Raw genomic sequence first — 22,301 nt, 5'->3', positions numbered from 1 at the left:
CACTGGAACAGGCTTCCTAGAGAGGTGGTCGATGCCCCAAGCCTGTCAGTGTTTAAGAGGCATTTGTACAATGCCCTTAAAACATGCTTTAACTTTTGGTCGGCCCTGAAGTGGTCAGGCAGTTGGACTAGCTGATCGTTGTAGGTCCCTTCCAACTGAAATAGTTCTGTTCTGTTCTGTTCTATTCTATTCTATTCTACTCTACTCTACTCTACTCGCCCGGTAAAAGCAGCACAAATCTGTAAGTAGTAATGGTGCAATAATTACAAGAGTGTTGTCATGATGGTGATGATGAATATTGGGAAGCCAGGTACCAGCAAGTCCTCAGGTCAGACACCTGAGCAGCGACACCTGGCAGCACTCTCTTAGAATCAGTTAGAGAAGAAATACAGAATTAAGTTTCCAACAAAAACCCTCTTTCCCATCTTGCCTCCATCCTATCAAACTGTATCAAACTTCATATATACATATATATCTGATTATGCTGATTATCAGTTGTGGGCTCATCAGAGCCCTGGTCCACTTGCTACAAGAGACGATGTCTTCCAAGGAAGCATCCCTTACATACAGTCTGCATAGGATGGTCTGCTGCCCAGGTGTGCACTCAGTGTTAGATCACGATTAATCTCTAGGAGTAAGCAGGAGACACGTTTCAGAGGTTATTTTTGCCACTGAGCGTCAGGACCTTCATACCTTACTCGTTTTTTACAAGGCTGGGTTGAACATGCCTCTCTCTTAGTTAATGTGGACTAGCTGCAGGTTGTGCAAACTTCCTTTGTGCCATTTCCTTGTTCTGATCTGTTTTCCTATTCAAACCTGAACATGCAGCTGTGGGAGTTTTATGCTTTTTCTGCATGTGGGTTTTATTGCTAATCACAACAGAGACCATTGAAGGAGTGAGAAAAATGTGAGTTAGATATTGCAGTCAATCAAGTACTTCTAATTCCCAGGCTTTATTGTGTTCAGCCTTTTTGGTTTTATGAATTGTCATCTCCAGACTACCTAAATGCCATTTAAAAAAGAAAAAAAATTCAGAGTTGTTCACATTTACCAATCAAATAATATTGTCTTATGTTCTTCCATCTGTTTTGAGACTGCATCTGAGATGCTGCTATTTGATAAATTCACAGTTTTATTTAAACTCTGTAATAAAAAAGCATATAGATACAGACTAGGCCAAATGCAAAACCATGTTGTATTTTTGAAAAAAAAAATACTTTTTCAAAGTTCAGCTTATTTAATTTATACACTCTGTGGTTAACAGTTTCCTGAAAACAAGCTTCCTTCTATTTAATTTTGATTTTTTTTTTTTTTTTAACAGTACAGTAACCCAGAAAAATCCATTTGTGACTTGCTTTTCCCTTAGCAAGTGAGTACATTGCTTAACCCAGAAAAATCCATTTGTGACTTGCTTTTCCCTTAGCAAGTGAGATAAATTGCTTGAAAACGCAAAGAAAAAGAATAAAGTTTGTGCGGTTTCTTTTAATTTGCTGAGGTTTTGCCTTTTATTCCCAGTGTACTGTGTCTCATTTAATTTTGTATTAACATTTTCCACTTACGTGGGGTAAAGTTTCTCTTCTGCATTATATATCCTGGCTGGAGGATTGTGGGTGCAAAACTCTGCATCTTTTTCTGATAGATTCACATGCTACAAAGATAACCAGAGCAAAAAGTGGCTGAGAAAAGGCAGTGTTGGTACAGCGAGCACTGCATTCGCAGGCTAGAGAGAAGAATCACTTTTCCCCAAATCCCATGTTGTCCTACCAAAGAAAAAAATCCCTTTATACAAGCTTTGGGTGAGGTTGTTTACTTTACTGTGGGATAGCACATGCATGTTAGATAGTATTTCCGTACTGGCACTGGAGCTGGGAATTTATTATTTCAAGAGCTGAAATGCCTAGCTGATAAATATTAAGGGCAAACCGGGAATCTTACTTTTCTCGTTACTTATTTTCACGCTGGATTTCTATCTGGGTAATATTCATGTGCAGGAAAAATGGTCGTGGGGGGGCGTGGGGAGAGGAAGATGCTCAGCATGGGGCTTTTTCTCCAGAAATCATTATATGCCTCTGCATTGTGTACCTTTTGCTTTAGCTCCGTTAAAACAGTGCAGGAAAAACAAAATTAGACAAAAAAAAAAGCAGTGGTTTTTGGTGTGTGTGGGGTTTTTTCAGCTTTTAACTTAAATTTTAAATATCTTCCATCAACATTGCTTTTCAAAAGAGGTTTTTTCAATGCACGGAACATCCGTGAGCAGAATTCTCTCTGCAGTAACTACTGTACATTGCTTGTTTGCCCACTGATAATAAAAATCCAGGGAGAATGCAGGAGCAAAGAACTTGTTTGTATTGAACATATTATACAGAAAACCAGGGATTTGGGGGAGAGTACATACTGAACATCCCCTGTTCATGGTGCCATGGCTATATGAGACCAGAGAGCTACTGAACAATTTCTGGAAGCCGGAACTGGAAATTCTTACTGAAGCTTCAGTCAGGAAAAACTTCCTTGGTATCAGTCACATTTAAACCTTTGAAACTATATACGTGTAATTTTTAGTTGCTTTGCTTAATTAGGGTCTTTTCTAGTCAGCTGTTTTGGTTTTAGTTTGGTTTTTTTCCCAGCTGCTGAACTACACCGGTTCAAAAATTTTTTTTCTTTTTTTTTTTTTTTTCCTTGGTGCTCAGATGAGTATAGGATCAAACCAGTGGAAGAGGTCAAATACATGAAAAATGGGGGAGAAGATGATCAGAAAATAGCAGCCAGGAACCAAGAAAACTTGGTAAGGATTGAACTTATCGCTTATCTAATGAAATAACATGGCTCTGCTTTTGTAATGAAATATGCAACGTGCAGCACATTCAAGCTACAGCTTACACGTGGCAAGAGGATTTTCTTGAAAATGTCGTAACTCTCTGCAAAGCTCACATAGAAGGTGCAAAATATGACTTTTTCCTGCTTGTCTTCCTGAATTAGGCTCTACTTGATCTTGGAGTGAGTGCTTCCATGATTATACTTGCTCACCTCCTTTGCAGATCTGAATATACGCGCTTTGAAATGTATGTGTCTATATTGCAAACGAGTTGGTAGTAAACCAGCAGTGCAATGCCATTAAGAAGATGACCTACTTATGTAGATACTATTTGCTCTGTGCTTCCTGGTTTTACATATTTTCAAATTCACAGGGAAGGCAGTTCGGAATAGAAAAAGCTATACATTCATAACACCAGTCGCAAGAATCATTTTGTGTGTGTTTCTTTTTCCCCGATTTGAGCACCTGCCAGCTCATAGTTCCACATACGGGAAGGAAATCTCAGGTAAACTCTTCGTGCTACTTGAAATTACTAGGATGCTGTTGAAGTGGCTTAAAAATCACAGTTGAGTCACTTCTGGCATTTCTGAGAAGTCTTTTCTTCTCTTCTAAAGCTGAAGGAATGTCGATTTCGTAATTGGCTGACTGGGTCTTTGCCCAGTTTAACTTTTTGAAGACATCCCACAATTATAGTTGGGTGCAAAATTTCACATCTGGTTCCACTCATTCATTGTAGCTTTTCTTTACATAGGGTTGGGTTTTTTTCCCTCCAGCAGTAAGACCGAAGGGGGAATATCATCAGCAGATTTCAGTGGAACCATAACCGTTATCACCAGCTGAGGATTTGCCTTTTGCCATCATTAGGCAGCTGTACAAAAATCCACTGTTGGGATTTTTTCTTTTCCTGAAGATGTAAGCAAGCTCCAGGCAACCTGGATACTTTATATTCCCTCTTCTAGACAAATGTGCTTGCGTTACACAACTACACGTGTGTTCCTGTAGTAAATAGCAGAGTTTATTTCACTGTGTGCTGTCCTAACCTTGTTGTTCAAGCGGTGGTTGAGCAGCTCACAATGCGATTTTTGCTTCGGTCTCCAGATTAGGTATTTGCCGCCTGCAATTTTTTATTGCTGATGCTCCAGTGGACGGTGCAACTTCAGCTTGCAGCAGGATTTTGGGATTTTTTTAGTGCCTCAGAAACATTGCTGAGAACGTCACCTTTTCTAGCAGCAGCTGCAGTGCATTCAGCTTTATCGCCAATGTAAGCACGTTTGTTTTGAACTGGAAGAAATACGACTGCAAGAATTTTTTGCTCATTTTAGAGACCCCAGTGCTTTGTTGGTAAACAGAGAAAAAGGAAAAATGAGGGCAATTCTCTCTTTTTTTTTTTTTTTTTTTTAAAAAAAAAATGGAAAAAGTCTAGCAGTTTAAATTTTAAACTAGTCTTCAGCTGTGTTTTGGAGTATTTGCAGAAGGTAATGTGCCACTTGAATGACAACAAGGAATAGTCCAGGAAAGCTTGGATCTGCTGAGATGACGCAGTCGCTGAAGTTGTATTTGAAATTAGATACAGATATTTTGCACTTCGGTTGGTGCCTGCTTCCTTGTTGCATCTAGGTATTAGCCTGATTAAATTTAGGAAGAGACATTTCTATTGCACATTGCTTATTGTTTTATTATTGACGGGTCATGTTTGATGGGAACAGTGGGTTTGTTGGAAAATATAATTTAATATGGAGTTGGAGAGCTAGTATAGCTCTCTTCTCTGTCATGTCTATCAGGAGAAAAAAAATAAAGACAATAACGCAAGACGTCTTCAATTAGACAGGATGTATATGCTTTAAAACAAAAACCATCTTGCACACCAAAAAGGCTTTATTTTCCTTTTCCTCATCTTACTATAAGGAGATTACATTGTCTGTAATGTATGCAGCTTTTTAATCCTGGGAATTGTCAAGTCCTCATCACTCCTGGATTTTTTAAAGGGGTTTCACTGTTCGAGTTCTCCTTAGTTCACTGCTTAGAAGATGGGTTAAGCTACCCATCACTCAGGCTTTAGTTTTCTTAACGTGTGAAAAGTTGGCAAGCGCTTACATAATCCTGTCTTCTCATCAGCCATTTCCAGGCAACATAAATTTTAGGAACAAGAAAAGGCGGTGGGAGAATTGACCGGCCCTTTTCCCTCCTCTCTTGTTTCTTAATCCCACGTTTCTTTATTGTCACATGGGCTGCTAATTCACATCTCCTTCAGAAACACGACCCAGATGAGATGTATAACCTGAATGTCATTATAGTCGGTTCCCTGGGAACTGCTGCGGTGTGGGTTATCTTATCCTCTGATACTTGTGCTTGAATTACGTTATTCAGATGCCATGGAATTTTTCAATCCCTGTTACTTTTTTAAGGTATTTTGAAGTCTCGCTTAAAAAAAAAAATCTCTGCTCAAGTGAAAATAAAACTGCTTCCCTTATAACTTAGGCTCTTTGATGTGGTGCCATCTCTGCCTTTGGTGTTGCAGTATTTCTGAGTCAGGGAAAAAAAAAGTCATGCAAGTAGATAAAGAGAATGGGAAGACATGGCAGACACCAGGCAAACTGTCATTTTGTACTGGGGTCCTGTGGTCAGGGTCCCAGGCTTTTAATCTGTTTAAAGAGAGAGCTGGAGATGGGCTGGTACAAGCATGGGTATCCCTGGGAGAGACAAGGCTCTGTCAGTGAATCACCATCTTCTCAGCTTCAACCTGAGGCTTAAGCAGGGCTCAAAACTTGAGCAAGGCTGACATTGTAAAGCAGAAATACTCCTCAGAGGTATTGACAGTGGGAATGGCTGTGCTAGCGCTGTATGCCAGGTGAAACAGAAGATGCTCCATGTGAAGACATTTTCTGGCAGAATCAAAGGCCTCCTTGAATTAAAATGTAGGCTCTTGACAAGGGGGTGGGGGTAGGGGGGAATAAGAAAAGATAAAAAAGCCAAGCTTGTTTCAGACTCTGTCACAGTCAGTTACTGTTTTCGTGCAGTTCCCTCATATCCATTGGCCTGATTCACTTCTTCACCCAGGTTGTTTCTGTGGTTCTCTACTTGCCGCTGGGATCTCCCTGGTCCTGGTTTCATTCCTGGTACCTCTGGCTCCCAGCACCTTCCCGAGCATCTTGCCCGGGCATCTCCACCCTCAAAATCAAGCCAGTCATGTTGCCCTTGGTGGAGAAAATCTTGAGCTGACATTAACGCATCGTTGTAGCGTGCAGATGGGAATGGGATGTAGCAGGGTTAGGTGCTGGAGATCCAGGGTTACACTGCATGCTGGCACTTTGCACCATGCACTTTAATAGCTGCTCAGCTAAAACAGGGACATTTGAGTCAGATCTGTAAAGAACTGGTAGATAGATGAAAGAAGTCACTTGTACTGGTTTTCAAGACTATATATGTTTTTTAATCAAAAGTGTGACAACACACTGAGCTGACATTAACGCATCGTTGTAGCGTGCAGATGGGAATGGGATGTAGCAGGGTTAGGTGCTGGAGATCCAGGGTTACACTGCATGCTGGCACTTTGCACCATGCACTTTAATAGCTGCTCAGCTAAAACAGGGACATTTGAGTCAGATCTGTAAAGAACTGGTAGATAGATGAAAGAACACTCTTGTACTGGTTTTCAAGACTATATATGTTTTTTAATCAAAAGTGTTGGACAACACACACACACACACACACACACACAAAACCATGGAAATTGTGCTAATTTTCAAATGAGATGTGATTGTGCATAGAAGCTCATGAGTGCGGTGTTATTCCCAGAGCTGAAGAAGCAGCTGTGATGGTTATTTGTGCATTCAGAAGCAGAAGGGCTGGTGACATTTTATCGGGCTCCTGGACTGGTGTGGCTGGGAAGGCAGGCGGGCTGGCTTTGCCCACAGCAGGTCAGGCTCCAGCAGGGTTGTTGGCTCAGGCAAAGCCGAGACGATGCTGTCTCCATGCACAGCTTGGTGCCAACATACCAAGTGAGGTGATGAACCCCTATGTGTTAAAACTAAACCTCAACTCCCTGTGGATCCACAGCGGCTCAGCAAAACCCTGCTGGGACAGAGGTGAGCTCTCCTGCATTTCCCCATCTTTTGGGGGGACTATGGGCTGTTAATTCAGTACTGAACAGTGTTTAAGGGTTTTATGATAAGTGTTCGCCAAAACAAAGAGAGTTTTACCAACTTTGAGTTTACCACTCAGCAGATCTGGATGGGTTTTTTTGGCCCTAAATATCAACAAAAGCTAATGATGGCTAATCACATATGTCACATACCTGGTTTTGTTACTTTGGAAAGCCAAAATGCTAAAAATCAGAAAGTATTAATATTTTAAAAAGCTAAATCTATTCTAAAATAACACATTTTACCATTTCTAAAGATCTTATTTTTTTGTTTGGAAAGAACTTACTGTTTAGCTCTACATCATCATGTTAAATATACAGAGTACAATCATAACAGCCTACTTAACATTCATAATAGGACGAATTTAATTGTCCTCATTTCCATACTCTCGCAGCACTAATGCCTTTCCATTGTAAAATTTTATTGCCAGAAAAGGTAAAATAAGAAGGTGTGGCGTATTCGTACAGTTTAGCATTGCTTTGGCAAACTTGATGAGCTGTATCAGTTTTCCTCTGAGACGGTCTGTAATAATACAGATACCTCTGAAAATATCAAATACCTAAAGCTACATTTTTTTGTGTTAGGTAGTTAACTCAATATTTATTGCAGTTCAGTTTTTAAATGTTTTTGTAACTTTTACTAATAGAAATCTTTTTCTTGTCTGCATTGGCACAAAAGGCTACTGATTGTGATTTTTATGCTTTGTTATCCAAGCCCTCAAAACAATTGGGCATAATCTTCTGTTTTGTCCTGAAGCTCCACAGTGAAATTGCATGTTAGAGCTTGAGATTAATTCCTGCTGGAGTTGGAAGAAAATTTCCTCTCTCCGTTGCTCTTGCTATCTCTCACTCTGCCTTTAATAACACAAACAATGTTTTGCCTTTTTTTTTTCTTCCCCAGTAAGTATAAATTTCCACTCCACTTACCTGCAAATGTAATTTTTGTCAGCCTTGCGTGCACTGTTACTTCCTAACTATGTCTCGAGCTTCTCAGCCCTGCTGCTGTTCTCCATTTATCATTCAGCTCCATAGTACTTAGTATTGCAAAACCTCGGTATCCGTAGCTCTGTATTCAACACCAGTTATCAATTTCTGCAGTGATATGTTAAAAGTAGACAGCAGTATCTGATAGATGAAGTGTATGAAATTAAAAGCCTAGCAGAAAATGAGGAATGAAACGACTGTAATAACTATATAAAATGTAATATGTGAAAGGGAAGCTACTGGGTATAATATAAATCTTTAAATAGGTATGCAAAATATGTATTATAGATACATCAATGATAAACATTTTGTGATGTGCAATGCAAATATTGGCATTGGTCTGAATTCCAGATCGGTTTAGGAAAATATCTTTCTAATTCTATTGCCAAGTTGCCTAATCTAGGTGCTAAAAGAAATAAGAAGAAATAAGCTAGCTAAAAGAAATAAGCTAGCCACCACTCTCTGGGGTTAAATTTATTGGGGGTTTTTGTGGTGTTTTCCTTTCTACATATGCAAAAAACCACAAGTGCAAATTTAAGCATGGGAATGCAATTAATTTGGTACTTTAAAGTGTTTAAAGCCACTGCTGCTTACTATTGTTAGATAAGCTTTGAATTGCTGTGTTTTAAATGCGTAACTCTATGTATTTATCACAGCACTGTTGTAGTACATTGGTGAAGAGCTTTGTAAAAATTAAAATTAGTGTCATATTAATGTATACTACAGTATTAAGATTTCAGGCTGTAGTTTCCTAATTATTTATTTTAAACCATTTTGCAACAATAGCATGTTTCAAAACACACGATTTCAGGATAGAACTTGCTCATGCTCTGCTTGTAAGGGGAAAGAAACCAGAAATACCCAAGACCAACAGCCCTCAATCCCTTAGAAAGAAGAGGTTTTCTTGGGTTTTGTCTACCCTTAAGAGTTTTGACATGTTAAATCTTGTGTTGACCCCTCATTTGCTTTCGCTGCTGTATGCAGCATCATCCAGGAGACCCTGTCCCACCGCTGGTGCGGTGTCAGCTCCAGGTACGAGCGTTGGGACAATTGCATCATGTTGGTTCATTATCCACTGTCAAGGATGATACCTAGATATTTTCTGTATATAAAGGAGAGGCTATTAACTTCTCTGCCTCTTGCCACCCTATTTTCCCTTCTCCTATTTTCAGATATAAAGCCTCAGCTCAACAAAACACTTGAAGAGGTTGGCTCTTGTGTTGAAATCCAGGCAGGGAGAAAAGCACAATACCACACTGAAAAATACAGCTTGGATCATTCTGGGAGGGAGAAAAAGAAATTGAGATGCCCTTTTTCTTTGGTTCCTGGGGCATAAGAATAATAAAAGGTCAAAGTGAGCATCGCCAGATGTGCACGGAGACTTGATAACATGCAGGGTTCCTGCGCCACCCACCCATTGCATCTCCTGTAATCCTGAGAGCTGGAAAAGAGCAGAGAAGTTGAGGGCTACAAAGCAAGGCTACTCCCCCACACGTTTTCCCACAAGGAGGGGCATCCCACTTTGCCTAGATGCTGCATCAGCCAAATCCTGAGGCCCTGAGGGAGGTCTGTGGAAACAGGTCCCACAGGCTCCTCGCAGACCAGCGCAGAGATGCTCCCCATCTGGACTGCTCCTTTCTCGAGTTCAAGAAATAAACCACAGAACAAAAGCCACCACTACAAAACGCAGCTACAGAATAAGTAAGTAAATGAAAGCCAGGGATTAAAACTTAAAAGTAACTAAATGAAGGAGTGACAAGCGTAATACCAAGCTCCTTTCTGCCCGAGATGGCAGGGTTCATGTTAGGATAAAAGAGGCAGCATCCCGCGCCCTGCAGGCAGGCGGGCAGGCTGGGGCACCCATGAGCCTCCCTGCCCTGGGCAGCTGCAGGGGCAAAGGTGTCATTCCCTCGAGGCAGAGGCACTCTGAGCAGTGCCAGGACAGACCGGGCAAATCAAATGATGTGCCCTACTCAGTGAAGAGGAATTTTGCTTTTTACTTTTATAAGGTGATACCTAAAAAATTCCCCAAGGAATATATAGTTGTTTATCGGATGTATTTTCCTCCAGTCTTCATTGGTAAGGTCTGGATCTGCACATTTTATGCTGCATGTACTCCCAGGTTCCCTTTCCCAGGGAAATTATAATTATAAAATCACCCTTTAGATTTCTTTTTTTCAAAGTCTGAGATCCTAAATGAATGCTGCACTATCGCTATCAGTACTAAGTAATTACAACATTTCAATTTTCATAAACCACCCTTTCCAATGTTTTTTGGAAGAAATGCATTTGCAGCTGACATAGAAGTGCACGGAAAGGATATTGTTACTAGAGCCAGTTATTTTAAACACCATGCAATTAGCTTATTTCCATATTGCCCATTTCATTTCAAATTTGCAGTGATATTCTTCAAATAATGGTTTCTCATAATGAATTTATGACAGTTTTAGCTCATTCCACTTACGGGTCACTGCATATTACATAGACATCAAAGTAAATGACTGCACTGAGTATTAAGATTCTTTTTCTTCTGGATTCCATTAAAAATGGTTTTGGGGGAAGAAGTATTCTTCCTCTAGTATTTAATTTTTGAAAATCTAGAAAATAAGTGGATACAATTAATAAATATTTTTAGCAAGTCAGTAAATAACATAAAAACTACTTGTGCCTCAGATATATTTCTTCAGACTAGACCTTGTTTCAGTCTTCACCCTCCACTAAGTAAATCTGCATAGTCCTTTATTAAGAGGTGGAATGATACGATTTATCAGGCACTTGATGGATGTGATTTTAAAGTAGAAAGTTTAAAAAAAAAAAAAGATCTTTCTTTCTAAGCATATTAAAATAACAGTGTCCAGAAGCAACATGTAATTCCAGTCTTGCTAGTGTTTGCTAGGGGAAGAAAATAGTAGTGAAGGTCTAATGCCCAGGAGCCTCGGGCAGCTGTCAGGAGCAAGTTTTCAGGATCAGCTATGTCGTCAGTGTAAAGGATTCTTGCAAAACTGCAGAGATGTTCCAGTCACTTGTGGGAGCAGATCATTTTCCATACTGGTCATGTTTTTTCCATGCCTGTATAATTTTAATGGGTGGGTTTCTGCCTGGGATTTTTTTTCCCCTCCCTGGGAAGCTGATGCTGTTGAGAAGGAAGATGGACGAGGAGCTGTTAGTGAAACAGAGGAGTCAGCAGGAGCCGCAGGGTCGCTGTTGGGAGTGAATGATGATGCTGGCTTTGAAATCCTCCTTCAATATAAGCTGCATTGCTCTGTTCAGGGTCCTCTTAAAAGTCCAGCTGAGCTGCTCTCCCTTCACCGTCAGACACTGGCTGAAAATTCACTTTGCCAAAGAAGTCCTTTTTCGCAGCAATCCCACCTAGGCCCTAAACTGCAAAACTTAAAGCATTACTGCTCGTTGGCTGAAATGTGTCGGACTTCTCCAGACCACATCATCCAGGGTTTGTAGATGTCAGCATCTGAAGCCCAAGCGGGATGCTGCTGCGGTGAGCTCTGGCGGTGGCAGGCGGATGGGCACAGTGACATCTCTCTGTAGCCCTGAGTATACTGGCTCACCAGCAACCACGAGCTTGTGGGCGTTTCTCAAATCCTCTCATTATCATCTTCCTTGTGCTTGACGTTATCAAGGCCATGGGCATTGTGTGTATGTTTTGGACACACAACTTTCCTCCTGGAGAGCAGCATTGAGCTATAGAAATGTATACTGTTCCCTGTAATAGGTTATTGTGCACTTTGCGGTAAACCAGCCTGTGTTGCAGTGCTGCCAACATCAGTCATTTGAAAATGAGTCAGTTGACCAAAATATATAGATTGTATGTAAAATTTGTTATTTAAAAACATTATACATAAAGCTCTGGAAGTTTTTGATTTCAGTGTTTCTTCCATGATTGTGAGGACTGGGAACCCTTCCCCCCCCCCTTTTTTTTTATTAGAGCTGAGATTTTTTTTTATTCTTTTTATTATTTTTTTAATAGCCTGAGCGTCTCAAAATTTGAGGAACTGAAGCTTTAAGAAAGATGAGCAATAAGATTTTGAAAGCTGTCAGCAATAGAAGCTCTCTCTATCCTCTGTTTTGGTACTTGCTTTTCAGCGATTGCCTGGTAGGTGTTAATTATTAACTCTGCTGTTTTGGAACAGAGGACAAGACTAGATACAGGCAGAAGTGAACACACAGAAATGCCTAAAATCATCAGAAGTCACTGTCGGAGAATAAAGCTGGCAAATCCAGGCAGCTGTGCTGACTACTAGCCCGAGGGTCATGGGGTGGGAGTACCGTTGACCACTGGTGAGCTGTGGTCTGCTGTCCTCCTGCCTCCTTTTGATAGCAGCGAGGTAGAAGTTCATCCTTTCATCTGTTCAAATTTAATTGTAGACGATATTATATGGGTTTGCTCAAGCTTTCTTTTCAGGCATAGGACTCCTTCAATTGAGGCGGTTGTGGAGAAAATGTAGGGCCCAGGATTTACATATCTGATGAGATGCTAATTTCAGGCTATTTAAGTAGATTGAGATAACAAGCAAATTTATCCAAAGATATCTATTACGTTAGATATTTAACCATGCAGCCTTAATGATCTCTCAGTTTTAGTTTGAATACAATATTGCACCTGGAAAAGAAGGCTTCAAGGTGCTGAGAGATGGGATGTGCCATTTTAGACTCAAAACTAATACTGAATTTATTAATGCTGATTTATTGAAGCTGAGGTGGTGCCCTTTGAGGGGTGGAACATTCAGTGTTGGTTGCAGGCAAATCCTTCTTATAGTCAGTGCATTTTTGCTGTAACTTGTTTATACTGTGGCTATTTTTTTCAGTGGAAAAAGTGTTTTCTTTTGTGAACTTCCCTAACGTCTTTAAAAACAAGTTAAAAGAGGTGAACTTGAAGTCAGTCAAATGAACTGTTGTCTGCTGTACGTAAAAGATCTCCAGCACCCAGTTCTCGGGATTTAATGCTCTGCAGTGGATGGGGTCCTGTGACAGACACTTCTTCTCTCCCTTTTCCTCCTTTTACCTTTATCCTGTGTTTCTTTGACCAACATCAACACTTTGATCCCCTGGCCTGTTTATAGAGAAATGCATCTTTAAAGTGGTTTCTAGTAGCTGGAAGCTCAGCTTGCTTACACTGAATTACAATGGCTTTGTATAGATTCAGAGATCAAATTTAAAGGCAAGGACTGACTGTTACAAAAGAATGGGATTTGTTCATGTTTTTAGGGAGGAGATTACTTATGCTGTCTTCTGAGGTTGGTGACATCTGGTTTGATCTCAAATGCGGCGAAACAGATGACACTTGACAGCTCTCTAGGGCAAAGCAGACCTCAACATCCCTGTTGGATGTCTCTCTCAGGTGGAATTTAATGCATCTTCTTGGGTGACAGGCAAGAAAGGTGGCATCTTCTGTGGCTAGCAGAGCTGCTAGGGTGAGTACGGTCCAAAGCCCCAAAGAGGAATCTGCATTAGCGACTGCTGAAAGCAAGTGGGAGTTAAATGACCGTCCTAGGAAGAAGTTGGAGAGCTAAAGGAGGAAGGGCAAAAGGTGAAAGGTGGGCAGGGAAAAGGAGCAGAAACACTACAAGGAGAGGTGAGAAGAGATTCAGAGGGCTCTCTGCAGCCCTGAACTTCTCAGCTTGCCCTAGTTGAGGAGAGGCATCCTTCCCATAAGCAGTGGGGCACCCTATGGTCTACCTTAATGAGACACACACCTCATTACTGATGTGTAGAAAGACACTCGGGTTTCATTCAGCAAAGGTAGCATACCACCAGCTAACGTTTTACTTGGCGTTAAATCCATATAGCGGTAGCTGAGGGCACTCATCAACTCTAAAAACAATTTGGATGGGGCCTTTCTGATGTAGGTGGGAGCTTATTCTTAGTGTTTCTTTCCAGGTGTTTTGTGAGGGGTCTGGTGATTTTACATGATCTCTCCCAGTTTAGTCCCACAGGGATTGCCGTGGTCAGACAGAGTGTTGTCTTGTAGGAGATGGGTCAGGTCCTGTGTCTCTGTCTTCGCTCTGTACCTCTGGATGGTCTTACTGGTGCAGAGATTTCAAGAGGCAGGTCTGTGCTTTTGCCATGAACAGCATGTGATAGCAGCACATTGCATAATCTAGATTTGTCATTATTTGAAAAACAGAGTTTTCTAGCATATTTCCTCAAATGAATATTTTGAATTTGCTGCTTTTCTGTTAAAAGCCCTGTTGCTCCTCTGTTACAGGATTATAAAACCAGGAGCTCCCAATCAATTTCGCACCGTTACTGTTTTGAAACGCTTTTTGTCCCCTTTTTTACATAAACAAGGCAATTTTTTCCCAATCCATACAGGACTTTCTTCATCACCTAAATTATTTTTAGTGTGTTTTTTTCCCCCCACTCTTCTTGGTCATTTAGTAAGAAATGTAAAAATTACTTTTAGAAGCAACGTACAGTAGAAGATCCAAGAGTGAAGAGTACTTGCAGGAATAAAAGTTGTAGCAGGAGAGCGCTAATTATTTAACTAATCTTCTAAGAGACAATATCTGTGGTACTGAATGAGCATGAAACGTTATTTTCCTGTTTTGATAGTTGCTGCTTTTGTTAGGTTTTCCACCTATTAGGCAATTGTATGCTCACATCGTTATTGAGCAGGAATGTTTTTCACTGCTGCAGCAGTTGTTTTGTGTTTGCTTGCTTGATATTTTGATTGTGCTTCATCACAATATGTGAACAAAGTTGGTAAATATTTAAAATCCGCCATGGAGAAAATGATGGTATTTTGTACGAAATTATTTGAAACCGCAGTGGACATTTTTAAGTGGAATTTTTTTTATTTTTTTTTTTTTTAAATTCTTTCAGGGAAATGAGGGGTCTCTGCAGGGGCTGGGCTACCCAGGCATTTTATCAGCTTAGGCTTGCTGGAACAGTGCTGCAGTGAAGGCCACATGCGGGCAGAAGACATCCTGATTTAATGATGTCTTTTCTAGAGAAAGTGAAAGAGAACTGGAGACAGCTGTTGGGGAAGCTCATTAGCTGTATTAACAGGCTCGTTGAGCCCTTTAGTCTTAATTACTGCATGCTTAGGGTGACAGGCTTGGCAAATGCAGGTCTCCCTGAGACCTGGCGTGAACTTAGAAGGCGCTCCTCCGTTCGCTCTCCTGCTGCTGCACATTTTGGGACCGTTGGGAAGGTGACAACGTTCCTCAGCCTGCATTGGTCTACCTTGCCAAGGGGATTTGCTGATGCTGGGGCGGCCACCGCAGAGGTCTCCAGGGTGGTATGAAGCAGTGGGATAACCCACAGGGAAGAGGTGAGTGAAGCATAGGAGGGGATTTATTCCTGGTGGTGGATGAAAGCGGGGTCATGTAACCTACCCACATGGATAGGGGAGACTGACTATGTTCCTGTTGTTCTTGAGATGTTGCTGGTGCCCTATACAAACCCCCCTAAAAAAAGAAACTAGAAGCGTGATAGACTTGTGAAGGGGAAGGGGAGGGATATAAATGTAATGTTTTCAGGAATATTTTTGGATATTAAATGAAATTGGAGATTTTTTTTCTTTTTCTAAATGAGAAGCATTTTCAATTTTTTTTTTTTTTTTTTTTTTTTAATATAAGATGCCTGGAGCATCGGTTAGGCACTTGCCAAATAGAGTCAGCATAAACAATTTTTAATCTTACAAAGTTGAAGGTGGCAGCTTACACTCCTGTTTTAAATAGAAGGATGGAGGCTGGAGTTGAGACTGTGTGAACGTTCGGGGTTTGCATCAGCTCTGCAGCAGTAAACTCCCTCTCTGGCAAGTGGTGGGGCACTGCTGATGCTTTTGGTGTCGCTGCCAGCTCCGGCTAGTCAATGTGAAATTCCCTATATTGGATATCTGCCTCCAGTTGAACTATGAATGCTTCAGCCACCTCTGAGGATAAAATGATGAGCCATCTGTACTACGTGTGCTTAAACCTGGGCTGGAAGGGGCTCAGCTTGATTTTTTTTTTTCACTATAATTTTGCTTTTCGGCTTTGGTTTTTCCTCTTCGCCTTTGCGGATAGCTGAGACCAGCTGCTCTGCAGGCAGCTGAGAGGCTCAAGTGCATGTGTTGGAAGGGATTTCTGCATTTCAACTGGTGGAAAGAGGAGCAGAAAATTGGATTGGGAGAAGGGGAATCAATATAAGATTATAACCTTCAAGGGTTCAGGGTTTTTTTTAAGTAAAAAGAAAAACAAAGTCAGGGAGGAACAAAACCCTATGAAAATACGTTTATGCTTGTAAAAGCAAGCACTTTGATATTACGAAAATGCTGGGCAGATAATTCTGGCTCTTGTGCATACAGAGGATGATGCAGTTTGGAATTACAAGTAGGTATGTTATAAAATAAATCTCCTGTATACATGAATATTTTTAATGTGAAGCACTAGTTTACACAGATAGGAAAGTAATACTGAACTAAGCTAATACGCAGCTTACTGAACAGTCTCGTATTTGTTCTCACTGGGAAGAAAACCTTTTTTTTTTTTTTTTTTTTTAGCTTTAAAATGTTTGCTCCTTGCTCCCACAAAATAGAAAAACTATTTGAGTTCAAACACAGCTCTCCGGTGCTCCACTTTCATCTCCCACTACCTCTGCTTGCTGCTTTATCTAATATGTAATCTTTCCATGGGATAGAATCAAAGACAGGTGGCTTTAAATAAAATAAACAAGCTGCTGGATAGTCTATGCATGGGAACACCAAACCAATGCTTTTTAATAAGGTAATAATATTATATTTTTTTGTGTGTCTATATATATATTTAAATGTAGTTTGTATTACAGCAGCACCTGAAGGCAGTAGTTGGGAATCAGAAGCGGCTGCTCTGCCTGCAAACACACCAAAAAGGGGCTCATATATTACCAATTCTTTCCAAAAATTTAATCCAAATCAGCACTTTTATTCCAAAATCCATGTAGTTCCAGGGGAGTGACCTGGGGGTAAGTTTCCAAACCCCAAGCTATAAAATGAAAGGCAAACACTGGAGAGCGTAAAGGCATGGTATGCAGCAGAGCATGATGTACTGCCATCCCTTTCCCCCAATACTTGAATGTCGGACTCTGTAATGCGAGGGGACAATTTGGATGGGAGTGTGAGGGAGCACGCTGTCAAGCTGCCCTTTTCCCTTGGTTTTCTTCTTTCCTTTAGCCATTCGGAGAAATGAAGCTGCTGTGAGAGAGAGAGAGGAGGGACAGATTTGACTGTCAGGCGTGGTGGAAACCAGGGGATGATTTCAGGGTTGGTAATGTCTTACTTCCACTGGTGAAACCCTGCGGGTTTGCCAGATTGCCCTCTCTTTTTAGGTTTGGAGAGCACATTGCCTTAGCAAGCATACCTGTGCTAAACATAGGAAGTCCTTAGCCCTTTCAGGTGGCTGGTGGGGCTCTGAAATAACTGGCTTCAGGTTGCTTCATAGTCTCTTAAGAGTGAGTCAAGGTTAAAACGTGCTTTATTTTTTATAAGGGCCTGGCTGGATGCACAAGTTTAGCAGCTTGTATATTTGTGGGATTCGTTGCTTCTGGAGGTCACTCCGTCCTGCCCAGCTTTTCCGAAGATTAACATCCGTATGGGAATGCTGTCTCTGAAGCAATGTTTACACTCATTTCCTTCCTAGGGAAAACATTCAGGAACAAAACTGGACTTCAGCAGCGCTGTGGAAGCAGTGACAGCAGATGCGAGGAGACAGTGGCACGTCTTTCCAAAGTACAGCTTGTTCTTAGCAGGTTGTGTATTGAGTTTTCTGCATCCTCTTTTTTTTTTTTTTAAAAAAAAAAAAAAGGCAAGCAGAAATCTTTTACCGAGCTGAAGGCATTGCTCAGCCTTGCAGCGAACCCAGCCAGGGCTGGCTGCCAGCCAAGCCTTTGCTAGCTGCAGCCTGCACACCATGTAACTCCTCTAAGAATAGCCCTGGTGCTCTTTTAAAAAAGCCCTCCCAAAAAAAGATTTTAGCAATGCATTGTCTTCACCCTTGTTGTTGAAGAGGTGGAGTTTGGAGGGGATTTTTTTCCCCCCATGACAGTGTCTGTTGTTTCGCCTGTGCCTGCAACAAGCTATTGCTAATGCTGAGAAATATTTTCGGACATAATGCGGTGAGTCAGGGCTTAGCCATAAATTGGTCATGGGATAGAAAGGATACAGATTGTCTGTTACCCAGTGTCTAGTTTCAGCGATTTCAGAAACATGAGCAATTTCTCAACTGATGTTAATTAGACTCATAACTCTTTCTGAGATGATCTAAGGCAAGGATTAATTATAAAAGTTTCTCGGTGTTAGAACATGTTTCTTTAACTGAAGTTTGGCATGCTTTCGTTTTACGATTAGCATGAAAGAATTTTCCTCTGCTTAAAATCCCTAAATACACTGTTCTATCTTGCTATGTAAATAACCATATTTATGAGTTTATCTAAACACATCGAACTGTTAAATGGGAAAAACACATAAAAGGCCCAAGCACTACTAGCCAATTCAAAGGCTCATTGAGTGGACTTGCATTTTCCTTGTGGGCTTGGTTGTGTTTTGGGAGCTGTTCTTCTGGCTGTACTTGATTTCTCACTTAAATAAAACACAACATGGATTATTTTCCTATCTTAATTTTAAAAAATAAGTGACCTGACGAAATGCCCTTATGTGGTTCTCTTTTTGTCTCCATACCTAGGAGCTTTTCCAGGGCAGCTCCATGGAGTCTTGATGGAGGTGGGAATCCAGTGGTCCCATGTTAAACCACCCCCATGGTTTGTTGTGCCGGGTTCTCGCCTCTGAGTCTGTAGCCTGCACTTTGAGGTGTGCGCTTACTAAATATGTGTATTTTTAATGCCACTGCTGCCTTTCCTTAGAGGACAGAAGGAAGTGGAGCTTGTTTCAATAAAATGGTGTGAGTGTGAAAATAGTCAGTTCACATCAACACTTCTAAAGGTGAACCTAAATAAAAATGGTCAAATGGGTATATGGAAGGCTTGGTTTGGCTTGATGGTGTATAATCACAAAAGGCTAGATGAGATGACACGTTGTCTCTTCATCTTCTCTGTCTTCTGTGCTCCTTATTTTCCTGGGGGTAAATTTTAGCAGATTCTCACAGCATAATATCAGAGCGTTCCCAGTTAAGGATCCCTGCACCGGTTTGGAAAACTTGTCCAAGTTTTCATTTTGTTCACTTTTTTACTTCATAAAGCTCTTCTCTTACAATTAAGTCACATAGCCAAATAGATGTAATTTTTTTTTTTTTGTATCAAACTTCTGTGAGTGCTTTAAAACAGAAGAGATTAAAATCTAGTTCCTATGACTGCTGTGTTTGAAGTTTTTTTTCTAGAAAAGCGTTGCATTAGCCTGTCCTTGAGCGCAGGTAATGTAATAGAAAATCGTTGGGGATTTTTGCTTGTAACAAATTTAGACTTAGATTCTTATCATATGTTAATGTTTTTAATAATCTTACATTACAGATCTCCTTACTTTTATGGCCTGTACTTATGACTCCTGCATTATGTATGCTGATGATTACTATGTGAATGTAAGTTATTGAATTGATTTTATGACGGTGGCATAGAGCATAAAGTTGAGTTCACTTCAGGAAATAAAAGCGATGCAAACACAAAGCACTAAAATAAGTCTTTTGTGTCATATTGGGTGATGAACCACAGAGGGATTTGTAATTCAGCTTTCTGCTGAAACGCTTTTGTGAAGTGGTGCTCCAGCATCACTCACCCTCCAGTGCTCAGTGTCCCCAAACTTGGCCCAGTTACTGGCGAGACAGAATGTATTGGATCCGCTTTGAGTCTACAAATGGTGACAGATTAATTTGGAAAGACAGATTACAAACATGCATCATGGCCACAGTCTGAGTCCTATAAAAGTGATGCATGGCTGGTGCAGAATGATAAAAATTCGTATCAAGGGAACAGCTTAATTAACTATTCTTGATTAAAGTAGTACGGTATGTGAATTTAATAGCTTAAGTCCCATAGCCAAATAATGATGTAATTTTTTTTTTTGTATCAAACTTCTGTGAGTGCTTTAAAACAGAAGAGATTAAAATCTAGTTCCTATGACTGCTGTGTTTGAAGTTTTTTTTCTAGAAAAGCGTTGCATTAGCCTGTCCTTGAGCGCAGGTAATGTAATAGAAAATCGTTGGGGATTTTTGCTTGTAACAAATTTAGACTTAGATTCTTATCATATGTTAATGTTTTTAATAATCTTACATTACAGATCTCCTTACTTTTATGGCCTGTACTTATGACTCCTGCATTATGTATGCTGATGATTACTATGTGAATGTAAGTTATTGAATTGATTTTATGACGGTGGCATAGAGCATAAAGTTGAGTTCACTTCAGGAAATAAAAGCGATGCAAACACAAAGCACTAAAATAAGTCTTTTGTGTCATATTGGGTGATGAACCACAGAGGGATTTGTAATTCAGCTTTCTGCTGAAACGCTTTTGTGAAGTGGTGCTCCAGCATCACTCACCCTCCAGTGCTCAGTGTCCCCAAACTTGGCCCAGTTACTGGCGAGACAGAATGTATTGGATCCGCTTTGAGTCTACAAATGGTGACAGATTAATTTGGAAAGACAGATTACAAACATGCATCATGGCCACAGTCTGAGTCCTATAAAAGTGATGCATGGCTGGTGCAGAATGATAAAAATTCGTATCAAGGGAACAGCTTAATTAACTATTCTTGATTAAAGTAGTACGGTATGTGAATTTAATAGCTTGTCTTCAAAAGCAGAATGTGAAATCGCTTATTACTTTGGTGTATCTTGCTGGCAAATTGTGAGCTGCCAGAGGTTCTTTGTGATTAATTGAGTTTAGAGGAACTTAACACTGGGGTGGGAGATACCAAATAATTATTCTACTCTTGCTTCAAGCTCATTGCCTCATGTGAATAAAGAAGTTGTTGAGAACAAGGTCATGGAAGTGGACTAGGAATAGGATCGATAGCTGTCAGGAAAGGGAAGGCATATTTGGATTGTGAAGCAAGGACTTCAGTTGAATACCACCATCAAAATGTTGGGCGGTGAAATAGATAATAGCATTGCTGTTCAGACTTCCAAGTTAATGGTCGATTTGTATGTCATCATGGTTGTTGGAGTCATTGTAGGTATGGAAAAGAGAAGCTTATTGTGTCTCACTTCTGTCATATTTTAGGTTGAGCAGCTGTAGTTCATGAAGTGTTTTCTCAATGGTCATGCTTTGTGGAGCTCTAGTTGTTCTTGTGGTTCTTTGAGACCTTCTTGGTGTGTGTAGGTGAAGAAGGTCACGTATTCTGCAGCCCGTTACACCTTTTACATGCATCAGTATAATGCTTGTCTTTTTTGCAAGAGCATGATATTGATGGCTCGTGTCCAGCAAGCTTCTAGATCCTGTTCAGCAGAATTATTACATAAGCTGGTGTTTCCATGTTGTATATATCCAGTTGGTTATTCCTGCCTAAGTGTAATACCTAGCACTTGGGCCCTGTTTAAATAATCTCCTCTCTTTTTCAGTACATCTCTCCAAGTTGTCAGGATAACTTTGAATTCTGCAAAGTACAGTCTTTCCTGGCTTGATGCTCTCTGTGGTTTTAGAAAGCAGTCGTCGTCTCCAATTGATGATTATTCATCATCCAGTCCCTAATGAAAATCCAGCTCCAGGACAGATACCAACAAAATCCTACTCGATACATTCCTCCATTTTAACAATGTGCCATTGTAAACTACATTCTGTGTGGCTTGCCAGCCAGCTTTGTACTTATCCTAGAGTGCTTTCGTCTTGTAGGTCTAGAAAAACAGACTTGGTTTTCCTAACATGTTTATGAAAATGCCAAGAGAGATGGTGACAAAAACCTTACGAAAATCAAGGCATATCACATGTTCACTGCAACCAATATAACTGAAATATGGTATTTACATAAATATGAGTTGTTTTTAAAAAAATAGACGTTTCAAGTACTGTTAGTTTACAACGTTTTTCCCATGTAAAGGTTTTGCCTAAAAATACTAATACTACAGGATGGATATTTGCTTTAAAATACAAGCTTAGATTGTGAAGCATAATTGAAAGCCAAAGGGTGAATTTTGGGAGCAAGTTTTATTGCTGCAGCATGAAGAGCATTCAATGCCTTTGTTACACAATGCTTCGGTATTAGTCAAAGCTCAGATTCAGTCAGTCTGATCAATTAGCACAGATGTGCAAGTAGTGAACTTTATCATTATATGATGTCAAAATGAGCTTAAAAAAGGATCTCTTCATCATCTCCTTTAAAATAACATAAAAATCCTGCTTTACGTTTCTTTCAGAATCAGTACCTCAAAAATATTTATACTTGATCTCATCTGAAGAACCTTCCTGATTACAATCAGAGACAGTTTTCAGGGCATGTTTTCA

The 22,301-nt window shown here is 40.3% G+C and overlaps 1 protein-coding gene across 1 annotated transcript in view; it reads left to right on the top strand.

Moving 5' to 3' along the window:
• CUNH1orf21 (chromosome unknown C1orf21 homolog) overlaps positions 1-22,301 on the top strand; it is an 80,772-nt gene that overhangs the window by 26,494 nt on the left and 31,977 nt on the right. Inside the window, exon 2 of the mRNA XM_009275832.2 lies at positions 2,688-2,782. Within this exon, the coding sequence (XP_009274107.1) occupies positions 2,688-2,782 (95 nt within the window). The remainder of the gene's footprint in view (positions 1-2,687; positions 2,783-22,301) is intronic.

The sequence above is a fragment of the Aptenodytes forsteri genome, unplaced genomic scaffold (genome assembly GCF_000699145.1).
Source record: "Aptenodytes forsteri isolate BGI_AS27 unplaced genomic scaffold, ASM69914v1 Scaffold289, whole genome shotgun sequence".
NCBI lineage: Eukaryota > Metazoa > Chordata > Aves > Sphenisciformes > Spheniscidae > Aptenodytes > Aptenodytes forsteri.
Note: the sequence above shows the minus strand (reverse complement) of the source record. Positions and strands in the feature narration are given on the sequence as shown.